The following is a 13,973-nucleotide window of genomic DNA, read 5'->3' as shown; positions in this document are numbered from 1 at the left end:
ATATATTGTGAAAGGAATCCCCCTATGGAGTTAACACATCCATCACTGCTCATATTTCCCCCTTTTTTGAATGAGAACATGTAAGTTCTCTCTTAGCAAATTTCAATTATACAATACCATGTTAACTATAGTCACCATGTTATATATAAGATCCTCAGACCTTATTTATCTTATAACTGAATGTACCCATTTACCAACCTCTCCCTATTTCACTGCACAGCCCCTGGCAACCACTTTTTACTCTATGTTCCACTTTTTCCCTTTAAGATTCCACGTGTAAATGACATTATGCAGTATTTGCCTGGCTTGTTTCACTTAGCATAAAATCCTCCACTTTCACCCATGGTCTTAAGCATTTCTAATTAGCTCTGGGGTGTTTTTAAACAAATGATCATCTCTGACAGCAAATTATTGTTTTATTTGCTTTTGTGGTGGGCTTGTGAGCCAGGCAAAGAGTGGTTCAAAGGCTGCTGCATTGGTGGATGGGTCTCTTTTAAGAAATGATCTCTTCGGAAAAGTCAAACAGCACAGCCTCATTATGAATGTTATTTCATCAGTGCAGCCTGCCTGAGGAGCTCAGAAGTCAGTAGTTTTCTTTTTTCATGAAAGGCTGCAGCTATGATTTTTTTTTAAAAAAACGACTAATATTTGTTACAGTAATTGCTATGTGGCATTACTGAGTCTTAATCTGTGTGCTAGCAACGGGATGTGTTTGCTTATTTGTTACAACCGGCCAATTGATAATCCTCCCTGACACTTCCGCAGCGTTTACCAAGAGCCAGGCCGGTTGAAACACTTCAGAACTGCTGACTCATATAATCCTCACACTAGGAGAGCAGGAGCTGTTTTGTAGCGCTATGTTATCCCCATTTTGCAGATGTGAAAATTGAGGCATAGAGAGGCTAGGCACGAAGTATGTCATGTGCACAAAGTCACATGACAGTAAGGGCAGGGTTGGGCTTTGAAGTCAGGCCGAGTAGCTCCCTTTGCTGCTATTACAAAGCAAGTCCAGAAACCTTATTAAAACCAAAACCCGATTCCTACTCCGTTTGGTATCCTACCCTCAGCCTTAAGCTTGATTTTCTGGCCCTTCCGGTTAGGACCATGAGTTTGTAATTGCTTCCCTTCATGGAGGTGAAGAACTTTTCCTAGACCCTGCGGTGTTTAATTGCAAAAATTTACAGTGTATACACACACACACACACACACACAGCAAAACAAATGATGACCGTTTAGTTAATCAGGAAAGGCTTGATTCGGGCCTAAAACGACCAGTCGTTCTCCAAAAACAGATACAAAAAGTGCAGTGGTGAAAAGCCAGTGAGAGACGTCTCTTCCCATCCAGGGTCCGAGGACTTCGCGCAGGTACACGGGGGACGCTTTCTCTGGGAGGACGCCCGTGGGAGCGGCGCGGCACAGCCAGGGGCGCCGCGGGGACGTGAGTCTCCGGGTTCCCCGCGTGTCTCCAGGCTCCCAGGCCCCAGCGCTTCGCTGCGCGCGCCCGGACCACTCTCCGCCCGGGGACGGGGCGCTGCGCGGGCGTTGGTGCGCCGCTGCCCGCGACCTGGGGCCCGGGAGGAGAAGGGCGGGCGCACCCCCGCCCCGCGCTCCCCGCGCGACCTCTGGGTACCGGGAACGTCATTCTGCCTGGGAGTGGGGCTGCACCGACCGGCGTAGGAGACAGGAGGAAGGGCGGCAGTGAGGGCGAGGGTTTGAGCCCTTCCAGCCCCGCGTCCTCTCACCCCCACCGCTCCCTCCCCCCGCCGCCGCCGCCGCCGCCGCCGCCGCCGCCGCCGCCGCCGCCGCCGCCGCCGCCGCCGCCGCCGCCGCCGCCGCCGCCGCCGCCGCCCACCTGGCCGCCCCCGCTGCGGCAGCGGCGCGAGGCTCGCTTCCAGGCCTGCGGGTCGCAGCCCGCGCAGTCTGCGGAGCTTTGCGTGTGTCTGCCCTCCCCCTTCCCCCGCTTCGCCCGCCCTCCCCGGGGCCCAACGTGCTCGTTCCCTGTCACTTAGGTCGGGGCGCGCCGGTGGGTTTGGCCTGCGCCGCGGCGGCGAGGCGGGGGAGCGAGTGAGCGCGAGGGGCGGGAGCGAGTGCCTGTGTGAGTCACCGGTACCTGGAGCGCGAGCGACGCAGAGAGAGCGCCGCGGAGCCCGAGCCGGAGCCGAGCCCGAGAGCGCGGCCGTCCCCCGGCGCCAGGCCCCGCCGCGAACCCACCCGCGCCCCCGCCGCCTCGCCGCGCACCGCGCGGCCCGCTCGCCCCGGGCCCCGCGCCAACGCCCGACCCCGGCGCCCGGCCCGCGCCGCCCTCCCGCCTGCCCGGAGGCGGTGCGCGGCTCGCCGGGGGATGTCACAGCGGCTCCTCGGAGCCCCCAGCCGTCATCGCTTCCGCCCAGCAGCCGCCCCCGGGAACCGCGACAATGAACCCCCAGTGCGCCCGCTGCGGGAAAGTCGTGTATCCCACGGAGAAAGTCAACTGCCTGGATAAGGTGAGCGAGGGGGCGCCGGGCTGCACCTGCTCGGAGAAGTTTTGGCATCTGGGATGGAAAGCGAAGAGTGGGTCTGTGCGTGTGTGTGCGCGTCTGTGTGTCTTGGCCCCGGGTGAGGGCACGCGAAGCAAGACGCCCTCAGGAGGGCCAGAGAGCACGCTTGGCAGTCGTGATGTTGGAACCGGGAGAGGCTTTTGTCGGGGTGCGGGCGGCGGCAGAGCGGCTGCGGAGGGCGCCTGGAAGAGCGCGGCCCGGGCCGGGCCCCCAGGGGCAGTTCGGCCAACGGCGCGCCTCCCACCTCCGCTGCGACCCCTCGCTGCCCCGCACGCCCACCTCAGGGATCCGCCCGGATCGCCACCTCACCCCCGCCCCAGCGCCTAGCGTGAGGGCGGAGAGGCAGATAGTAATTAACATGTCGTGGGGCGGCCGCTGCCGCATTGCTAAGAATAAGCCCCGCCGGAGAGCCCGGGCTGAGCGCGGCGAGCCAGACCCACTGGGGGCTAATCCACCCGCTTGGGGAATTCCAAAGGAAGTGGCTCCAGCCCGGCCCCTGCAGCCCTGCTTCCCTGCCCTTCCCGGGCGTGGATGGAGTTGGGCAGCCTGGGAGACAGACCCCGGCGCTAGTAGCCTGAGCGACTGACAGTTGAACCGAGCCGGAGGCGGTCCCTGTGAAATTTGCGTGTGGTCATACAAACGCCTCATAAGAGCACGCCGTCATCCCAGACAGAGTCTGCCTTTCCCGCAATTGAGTGGAAGCTGGACAGGGCTGGGGGGGCCGGGGCTACTTAACATAGTGCGTCTCCGGCCCCCTCGGGTTGCCCGACTTCCGGTGAGCACATGTTTATCGAGATGTTACAGACAGTGTTGTTTAGGCACTTTGAACTGGATTCGGTTTCCTTTTGAGGCCACTTCACAGGCTCCATTTCTCCATTAACCAAGCGCAGAATTCCTTCTTGGCTGCTCGTAGAAGTGTGATACGGGTAGAGCCCGTGACATTTCTTCCATCTGAGTCTGTACGTGATGGTGGTGGAGAGTCATCTAAAACTCCATTTTAATAACTGCCTGCTTTGTTTACTTCACTGAAAGTCGGCAAACATCCACTGGTACCTACCGTCGTTTTGTTGTAGGGTTTTCAGATACGGGGACTTGTGATGCACTAAAAAAAAAATGTCTCCTTTCTGTACCCGTCCTGGAAAGAACTGGCGTTGTACTATAATTTTAAATATTTATTTTTTTCAGTATTGGCATAAAGGATGTTTCCATTGTGAAGTCTGCAAGATGGCTCTCAACATGAACAACTACAAAGGCTATGAAAAGAAGCCCTATTGTAATGCGTAAGTACCGTCAACATAGCTTGCCAGGTGTGGCACAGCAGCAGAGCATGCAAGGGAGTGGATTTGCCTGTTCTGAAGAATTGACTTGCTGTGTCACCCAGGTGTGGCAGTGGCCCATCACCTGTTTATGCCCATACTTTGGGGCCATGTAGTTTGTTGAAGTTCATTGCATTTATGTCTTTCTAATGTGCAGGGTAATTTGTGTGTGTCTTCAACCAGAAGGTTAGTTCTTGAGGTTCACAGTGTTGCAGAGTTAGGGACATTTGTTAGAAGCTGCAGAACTTACACACTGAGAACACCTGGGCTCTGAAATGCATGTCAGACAAATTGGCATTATGTCAGTTGCCATTTTATCATGTGATGTTGCCATACTGCATTTTTTGCCCGAACCTCGTTGCTTAGAGAAAGGAGTCTTGCTCCTTTGGCTTTAGCTGAGACCACTCCAGAGATGCTGGAGCTTAAAAAGGGAACCAAAGAATTGAGACCTGGGTATTTCCAGCTGGTTAGTAGTAGGTCTCTTGGTGGGGATTAAAGAAGATAAGCTTTCTTTAGTAGGCTTTTCCATTGGTATGCTCCCAGCCTATAATACTAGCGATTAGGTAGCACTTATGCAATGCTTACCGTGTGCTAGGTCATATTCTAAGCATTTTATGCGTTACTGACTCATTTAATCATTACAGACCCTATAACTTTGAGGAGTACTATTATTTTCCCCATTTGTCAGATGAAGAAATTGAGGCATTGAGAAGGACACGCCTCGGTAAGGGGCTCAGATCACTCCTAGAGCCTGCAAACTGTAAACGTCGTTCAGTGCTTCCTCATGGCTACCTTGCCGCCCTCGGCATGTGTTTCTCCACTTTTTGAGCATCCCTCCACCCAGGTTATTTTCAGCGGTGGGCTCTTGGCCCTGCTTGCTGAGCCGCCTTCTCCCTGGTTCCCTTGTGGGTGCTTCTCCAGCCTGGAGGTGGCAGAGGATCCCTTGCCTTCTGGCTGGAGCATTGCCAGAGATTCATTCTCCCTGGAGTTTTGGAAACAGGTTTATTCAGGTCTCCTGGAGATGGAGGGCCCATGGTTAATTCATGCTTCACTCATGAGAGTGAGTTTTCATAGACGGTAAATTTTTGGTAAACGAATGTAATGTGCTCATACCTCTCTGATGAATAACCTAAAAAAAAATCTCTTTGTATTTCCTTCGGTCCTAGCTTAGTGCTTACAAATACACCGGAAACTTTTCAAGAAATCAGAAAATGGTGGCATTGAACAGAATTCATGATTTGGATAAGTGAAGTCCACAGATAGTCCCAAACCATTGATGTTTTCAGCTCTCCTGTATCGTGCCTCTTACTAGAGTAACATGAAGCAATAAATGAGATCCCGGTGTCGTGGTCGCCTGCTTCTCTTAAAGAGAGGTGTAGAGGGCTGGTTAAAGATCAAAGGCAGGTAGCTGTACCTAGAAGGGAGAGGGCCCTCGACAACCCATAGACAGGATGATTGTTCTTTGGTTAAAGAAAGTGAACCATTCTTCCTGTAACTCCATGGGCCACATCAGGGTTCTTTATAGCTTCACAGCCTGAAGTTTAACTGGGTTTTACCAGTGCCTTTGGGTGGCTCTGGATGAATTGGGAGAGGAAGAGGAAAGACAGGAAAAAGAAAAGGAGAAGACAGCAACAAATATATATGTATATGTGTATGCGTAATGTGTTTATGTGTATATATGTATATATACACACAAAAACATATATATATATACACACACACACACAAGACACACACATATAGACACACATATAGATGAAGCATTGAATGAGGTAGAAAAAGAGATGATAAAAATAAAAGGATAGAAAAAAGAAGTGTAACTGAAGTGGAGTCTTTGATTGCATCGGGCCACTTGAAAGTTCAATGCTTACTGCTGAGTTTCAGTTCACTCCAGTTAAAAAAGAATATCAGATTCTGCAGCAAGTCATGGACGGCTGGTTGGCCCTCTGACTTCGTAGTGAACTAGTGCCCAGAACTGTTGAGATTTGGACCCCAAAACAAAAAAACCTCTGTTTGTAGATAAGAAACATCCTGCTATGTTGTTTCATAGGTCTGAGTCTTATTTTTTTAATACTTTCGTTATATCTAAATTGAATGCTTACAGGTTTTCTCTCTAAAATTTCTTATATAATTCTAGTGCTTTGTTATTAGGTTTAAGTTGAGTTTTGGGAGTAGCATCTTAGATTTTTTTTGCTGAATGTTGAACCTGCTAGTCCACTTTATGGAGCAGAGAGACAAGGTAAGACAGAAATCCATGTTTAGTGGGCGAATGAGTAGAATCGATGGTTTAAATGTTTAATTTAGCTTTACGTTCACGTCACAGCTTGATGTGCTGTCTCCCAGAAAACAAGCCTAGCAAAGTTGCAGGTTCTGTCTGCTGCAAAGTTTCCATGCTGGAAGGCCCCTGTTCTCTACCCTTATTTTTCCAGGGGAACAAACTGGCCTATAAATTCACTGGTCAGCATGGATTACCCTTTGGGGCTCCTAATGCCTCTGCTCTAAATCAGGGTGTGTGTGTCAGTCAGCTGTTCCCTGGGATCTTGGCCTGAAGGGCTGCGGTAATTTCTCTGGGTCAGTGGTGGAAAATTGATTCTCTGAAGTATACTGCTACTGGAAAATGAAACATTTTGTGTCCATATAAAGTAATATTTTATCTGCCCCTAGTTTGGTTCAGGAGTGAATACACATACATCCTTAAATGAAAACAACTATTCTTCCCCCACTGCAACTTTTTATTATGAAAATTTTCATATACAAAATGGTTAAAAGAATAATGCAATGAACGTCTGTATATCCTCCACTGAGACGTAACTCTTATTAACATTTTGCAGTATTTGCTTCATGTTTTTATCTAGTATATGTACAGATATATTTATTATTTTGGGACCATTTGTTAGTTTCAGGCATCAAGATGGTTTCACGCATCGAGATATTTCATTCTTAAAAAGGACCTTATACGCGTACTAAGAATAAGGGTATTTTTCTTAAAGAATCACAGAGCCAATATCACACTTCAGAAAATTAACAAAAATTTCTTAATAACTTCTAAAATCTGGTCCATATTCACATTTCCCTTATTGTCCTAAGGATGTCTTTTATAGCTTTTAAAAGAAAAATCCAGGATCCAGTTAAGGTTCGTACTTTACATTCAGTTGTTATGAAAATGGCAACTTTTGATTATTGGAGATTCAATATCAGTTCCTTAATTTCTGCTGTCATTTCTGTTGTTTTACATAACCTCTTAGAGCTTTCAGGAAGAGTATTTAAGTAGCATTTCTTGTAAAAATAACATGTAATTAACTTAAGAAACTTTAAAATAAATACTAAAATATGCTGAAAATATTTGAAAGCACAAGCAGACATTTAGGATTGTAAAGGCTTTTTATTTTAATTGATACCCAGGGGCATTTTTAAAAATGGAATGGAGTAGTATTTTCTTCAGTCTGAACATGTTGCTTGTTTATATTCTTGTGTGTTTAGAGAAGAAACAAGTTTCCTGTTTGACTTCATGCAAAGGAGAACATGTATAAAATATAATTTACCTAATATTTAAATTTTGATCTTTTGGTAGAATGATCAAAGTATAGTACACGCTAGATGTAAGATTAGGCATAATACACATTTAGTTCCTAATGCAGCAGTGTACCCTACTAAAACATTTAAAAACAAACTGATCTACTTGAGGACATGCCATGTTTTCATAAGCCTTTCTGTTTCATCAGCAGGCAATGGATTCTTTTGCACGTTCAGGATTTTTTTCCCATTGTGGAACTTGCAGAGAAAAGAGGACTAGGCAATATTTTTATTGCTAAGAGGTGCTGGGAAAATAACACTAGCTGATCAGACAAAAAACGGCTCATATTTGTATGTGAGTTGGTACGCCAAGTTAAACTATAAATGTATGGCTACCCAGCAAGCCCCACAAAGAATATAAACCCTAAAGGCCATTTGTCAAATAAATAATTTAACTTATCGTAGGTGTCAGAATTGCATTTATTATGTGTTTGTAGAAAATACATCAGTTCTTAAAGTATTCTGAGCAGTATCATCCCTTAGAAATAGCAGTGCCAATGACTGGACAGTTAATATACTGTCGCCAGACATCAAGTTATTTTAAGTCAGGGGAAGGATCAGTTTATGATGCAGTCGCTTTGCGGAGCATTGCCAATAATTTCCCCAAATCGTCACTTTTGCAGAGATTTTTGGGTGGGGCTGAACATTTGTCCTGACCTGCTCACGTTAAATATCCCTTGTATCTGTGTCAAATGTATCTTCACTTAGGGGGCTGAAAGAACACAAGTGTCTGTGCTATAAATACGTTTAGTTATCCTTCCAAAGACGCTTCCTTCTCAACAGATAGTTTCGCTTAACATAATTTTGGACCAATTTAAAAATAAACCAGCGGGAGCCGTGCTCCGTGTTTACCTTCGCTCTGCCTGTGTTAGCGTTCCGTTTTGTGAACATGCACGGACTGTCTACAGCCTGGAAGATGCCCGGCAAGGTGCTCCTGGCTATGAGCCGCTCAGAACGGGCAGCTCTGCTCAGCCCGCCTGCCTTGAGGGGGATTGTCTAGGCCAGCCCCCCAGTAGCTCTCACTTACCGTTTCTCTGTTGGTGACTCGCCACAAGTGCCTTTACTAAGGGGGTACTCAGAGGACGTGGAAGGAAATTAGATTTAAACCTGAGCTATTTTCCACCTCCTATTTCCCTTATCTCTGCTGAGGCCTCCCAGACCTGGTTCCATAACACTCCAAGGACTTGAGTTATCTCAAGGGGACTTAGCAAATTCTTGCTTTTACATTAGCTTTAATTACTTAAGAACTTTTCAAGAAAGGCACAGTAGGGTGATTGGAGATTTGAAGCAAGACAGAAATGGATTCGAATCCTGGCTCCGTCATGGTCTACTGAACGAGTGTCTTGATCACTGAGCTTCAGCGTTTTCATCTGTAAAATGGGAGTAGTAATGCTTAGCCCGCAGGGCCGTGTGAGGACGAATGAGCCAGGGCATGTCAGGGTTCCAGCCCAGTTTCTGGCACGTAACAGACCTTCAGGAAACTGTAGTGTTCTTATTTCCTCGGCGGTACTTTTTGGAGGAGTGAAGGAAGAAAAGGAGGGTAGAAGGCAGAAGAAGACGTTCCTCAGTATCCATGAAGGATTGGTTTCAGGACCGTCCCTCGGATACCAAAATCCGAGGCTGCTCAAGTCCACGGTGGGCCCTCTCCGCATCTGTGGTTCCGCATCCTCAGATTCAAGCAACCAGGCATCGGGTTGTACTGTAGTATTTATTGAAAAAAATCCGTGTATAAGTGGACCTGCACAGTTCAAACCCATGTTGTTCAAGGGTCAACTATATATCAAAGAAATGACAGTCACGCCTATTAAAGGGTTTATACCAGTATTTTTCACACTATGGGCTGCCACCCATTCAAGGGTTGTATCTAGAATGTAAAGAAAAGGAGAGAGACAGAAAGAAGAGAGACAATATCAGAATGGGTTTGAGTAGTGGAAAGAGTATTGTTTTGGCACATGTTCTTTTCCTAGTTATATGTGTAACGTGTGTACTGCATTATGATGTAAAACATATTTTTTGCTGGAAGATATGGTCAAAAAAAGTTTGAGAAACACTAATTTAGTTCCGTATTCTTTTTTTTTTTTTTTGCGGTACGCGGGCCTCTCACTGTTGTGGCCTCTCCCGTTGCGGAGCACAGGCTCCGGACGCGCAGGCTCAGCGGCCATGGCTCACGGGCTTAGTTGCTCCGCGGCATGTGGGATCTTCCCGGACCAGGGCACGAACCCGTGTCTCCTGCATCGGCAGGCGGATTCTCAACCACTGCGCCACCAGGGAAGCCCTAGTTACGTATTCTTAACGCCCCGCACATCACAGAGCATTGGAAGCTGCCGGCATGTACAACGCTATGCTGAAAGTCCATGAATTCAGACAGCCGCTGCTTTTACTCTCTCTATCTGTGCCAGCCACACCCTACCCCACGCCAGCCGTCCCTCAGGACTCAGCTCAGCCCTCAGAGCCCTTACCATCCTGTGAAGGAACCTCGAGCCTACCTGTGTGCACCCTCTTCCAGCGTAGGGTGGCTCTGAGGGCATCTGTCTTGCTCACCCCATTTCCGCAGAGCCTGGCAGTCAGCGCTCGATAGAGATTAGCTGCGTCAGGGAGCGTGATGGTTATGCTGCAGCTCAGAATGTTGTACCTGCCTCCCGCCCCCCAGTTCAGGATGTGGTCCAGCTGAGTTCCTTCTGAGGCTGGGCATCTAGAGGAGCTGGCTTGAGAATAGGCCTTGAGGAGCCTGAATGGTGGTCTGGGGGCCAAGCCTCACCGGGTCTGAATACCAAGGGGGTAAAGTCTTCCCACCAAAGGAGTAGGCTTGCCTTTGCCAATCCAAAGTGAATGTGGTGGGCTTCCCTGGTGGCGCAGTGGTTAAGAATCTGCCTGCCGATGCAGGAGACACGGGTTCGAGCCCCGGTCCGGGAAGATCCCACATGCCGCGGAGCAACTAAGCCCGTGCACCACAACTACTGAGCATTGCGTTCTAGAGCCCGCGAGCCACAACTACTGAAGCCCGTGTGCCACAGCTACTGAAGCGCACACGCCTAGAGCCTGTGCTCCACAACTAGAGAAGCCACCACGATGAGAAACCTGCGCACCGCAACAAAGAGTAGCCCCCGCTTGCCACGACTAGAGAAAGCCTGTGTGCAGCAACAAAGACTCAACACAGCCAATAAATAAATAAATAAATACAAACAAAGTGAACATGGTGGAATTTCCTTTCACTGCTTACAGGCTTGGTTTCAAAATACGATACTTTTCTAAAAGATTCTTTATGGATGCTCATTTAGTGTCTTCAGAGTTTAATTATAATCTGTAAAATGGGATAATTTCTACATAAGAGGAACTTTATAGAAATGAAAAGGGGGAAATATTTGTAAGCCTCAGCACATCAAATGACACCTATTAGTACCCAAATGTTAGTCCCCTCCCTTATTTATAATAAATTGAAAGCTGTTGTCTCATATCTCCCCCTTAAAGAGAGGAGAAAATGTTACAGGCAACCGTTTCTATGGGAGGATATTGTGATATGTAGGGGTTCTAGTTTGCATAAGTTATAATCTGCCTTATTTGACTTTTTGGTTACGTACTTCCTAGAAAAAATTAGACCTTTTGCACACAGATCTGATGTGGGAGGATGACAGTTGTTTTTTGTTTTGTTAAAACTGGATGATTAAAAGTGAGGGAAGGAGACACTTTATTTGAACCAAATAAAAAGGTTCCAGTGTATATGCAAAATGATCTGATTCTCAGCTACCTAACTGAACCATTGATGACATCGAATGAATTTTAGTATCCTTTGAAATTGTAGAAGACCGTATTTACAAATCATGTCCTGAGTCCCGCCACGCTTGAAAATGTTTCCGTCTCTTTTTGATGATCTATCTGTTACAGAGTGATGTCAGATTAGAAAACATTTGGAGATGAAGCACAGCAATATCTCCTAAATTATGGTGAGATGCAAGGTTAATGCAAGATACAGAAGTGTGTGCTTAAAAGGGTATTGATTATGTGTCAGGGGCCTGTGTAAGAGTGCATTTTGGTATGTCTTCTTTAAACGTTTTCAGATGAGTGCTTTAAAGGATGTGTGGTTCCTGGGAATGTCAGGAGTGAGAGAGAAGCAGACATACCCACACATGACACCCTCGTCCTCCAGAGCTTCAGGGCCCCCTCAAAGCTCCGTCTCCAGAGGAACGGGAAGTTGAATTCCTTTTCTTTTCCTTTCCATTTTGTGCTCCTCCAGTCAGCGTTATTAGGAAGAGCTAGACTTTTTGCAGTGTGGGAAGTAGGAGTGAGAATAATATTTATGAGCTGAGTGCCCAGAACGTTTTGAGGACTTGGTAGAAGGATGATTATTGATTCTAAAGTTCTTCTAATGAATCAAACGTTTCCCCAGCCTCTCTCGTCGAACCTAGACGTAGGGCACAGACATAACCAGAAAACAGGAAATTGTGGGAAGGACCAGGTTTGAATGGCAAGAATTGTTTATTCCAGCACTGGAAATCCAGCATTAATTTTATCTGTGGTCAGCTTAGTGGAGTCTTTGAGGGAGTCACGTTGTGTTCAGCTTCTGTTTACTTTTCCACACTCTGCTGACTCATTCCCGTCAAATCCTAGGAGGAGCTAGAAGAAAACTTAGTTCGATGTGTTTGCTTTCGAATAGCCTCAGACCTATTTGTAGACCGGTGGCCTGGGATACTTCTGCTTCAGCTCGGCCGTCTAAAAAGTCATTTAGACAAAAATCCTTGATGGGCTCCTCCGATGCTCATTATCTATCCAGAGCAGGCGCCGGTCAGCCACACAGAGAGCGTAGAGGCGCGGAATGGCTGTGTGCAGCCTAGGGCCAGAGATGTGGGATGTGGAGTTAAATGGTTGCCCGCCAACATTGAATTCCGTCCTGAAATCTGACTTCATTATCTGTTGTTGCATCAAGTGTGAACTCCGCCAAATTCAGGCAGCACACGGGAGCATCAAGAACAGTGTGGCACATATATACAATGAAATATTACTCAGCCGTAAAAAGAAGTGAAATTGAGTTATTTGTAGTGAGGTGGATGGACCTAGACTCTGTCATACAGAGTGAAGTAAGTCAGAAAGAGAAAAATAAATACCATATGCTAACACCTATATATATACGGAATCTAAAAAAAAAAGAAGGTTCTGGGCTTCCCTGGTGAGGCAGTGGTTGAGAGTCCACCTGCCGATGCAGGGGACACGGGTTCGTGCTCTGGTCCGGGAGGATCCCACATGCCACGGAGCGGCTAGGCCTGTGCGTCCGGGTTCTGAAGAACATGGGGCAGGACAGGAATATAGACGCAGACGTAGAGAATGGACTTGAGGACACAGGGAGGGGGAAGAGTAGGCTGTGACAAAGTGAGAGAGTGGCACGGACTTATATACACTACCAAATGTAAAACAGATAGCTAGTGGGAAGCAGCTGCATAGCACAGGGAGATCAGCTCGGTGCTTTGTGACCACCTAGAGGGGTGGGATAGGGAGGGTGGGAGGGAGACACAGGAGGGAGGAGATATGGTGATATATGAATATGTATAGCTGATTCACTTTGTTATACAGCAGAAAGTAACACACAGTTGTAAAGCAATTATACTTTAATAAAGGTGTTTTAAAAAAAAAGGAACGGTGCAGTAAACACACACATCAGTACAGAATGACATATAAATAGATGTATGTTTATTCATTTATTTTCTTTATTTTTTTGGCTGCATCGGGCTTAGTTGCAGCATGTGGGATTTTTCATTGCATTGTGGGCTCTTCATAGCAGCGTGTGGACTTCTCTTTAGTTGTGGCGTGTGGGTTTTCTCTCTGTAGTTGCGGCACGTGGGCTCCAGGGTGCGTGGGCTCTGTAGTTTGCGCCATGCGGGTTCTAGTTGAGGTGGGCGAGCTCGGTAGTTGTGGCACTTGGGCTTAGTTCCCCGACCAGGGATCGAACCCATGTCCCGTGCATTGGAAGGCAGATTCTTTATCACTGGACCACCAATGAGGTCCCCAGATGTATTTTTTTTTTTTTTAGAAGATGTTGAGGGTAGGAGTTTATTAATTTTATTTATTTATTTTTGCTGTGTTGGATCTTCGTTTCTGTGCGAGGGCTTTCTCTAGTGGCAAGCGGGGGCCACTCTTCATCGCAGTGCGTGGGCCTCTCACTATCGCGGCCTCTCTTGTTGCGGAGCACAGGCTCCAGATGCACAGGCTCAGTAGTTGTGGCTCACGGGCCTAGCTGCTCCATGGCATGTGGGATCCTCCCAGACCAGGGCTCGAACCCGTGTCCCCTGCATTAGCAGGCAGATTCTCAACCACCGCGCCACCAGGGAAGCTCCCCAAAGATTTTTGTTTTGTTTTGTTTTTTGCGGTACGCGGGCCTCTCACCGTTGTGGCCTCTCCCGTTGCGGAGCACAGGTTCCGGACGCGCGGGCTCAGCGGCCATGGCTCACGGGCCCAGCCGCTCCGTGGCATGTGGGATCTTCCCGGACCGGGGCACGAACCCGCGTCCCCAGCATCGGCAGGTGGACTCTCAACCACTGCGCCACCAGGGAAGCCCCGC

The 13,973-nt window shown here is 47.9% G+C and overlaps 1 protein-coding gene across 3 annotated transcripts in view; it reads left to right on the top strand.

The window, feature by feature from the left end:
• The first annotated feature begins 2,273 nt into the window (after positions 1 to 2,273).
• The window catches only part of NEBL (nebulette), a 353,899-nt gene continuing 342,199 nt past the window's right edge, over positions 2,274 to 13,973 (top strand). The window contains exons 1-2 of one of the 3 annotated variants that reach the window (XM_059057855.2): positions 2,274 to 2,483; positions 3,723 to 3,817. In XM_059057855.2, coding sequence (XP_058913838.1) covers positions 2,415 to 2,483; positions 3,723 to 3,817 — 164 coding nt within the window. In that variant the 5' untranslated portion in view covers positions 2,274 to 2,414. Of the gene's footprint in view, positions 2,484 to 2,673; positions 3,313 to 3,722; positions 3,818 to 13,973 lie in introns of those variants that run through there. The other 2 variants (XM_059057854.2, XM_067030385.1) reach the window with 2 other exon arrangements.

The sequence above is a fragment of the Kogia breviceps genome, chromosome 3 (assembly GCF_026419965.1).
Source record: "Kogia breviceps isolate mKogBre1 chromosome 3, mKogBre1 haplotype 1, whole genome shotgun sequence".
NCBI classification, from domain to species: domain Eukaryota; kingdom Metazoa; phylum Chordata; class Mammalia; order Artiodactyla; family Physeteridae; genus Kogia; species Kogia breviceps.
Note: the sequence above shows the minus strand (reverse complement) of the source record. Positions and strands in the feature narration are given on the sequence as shown.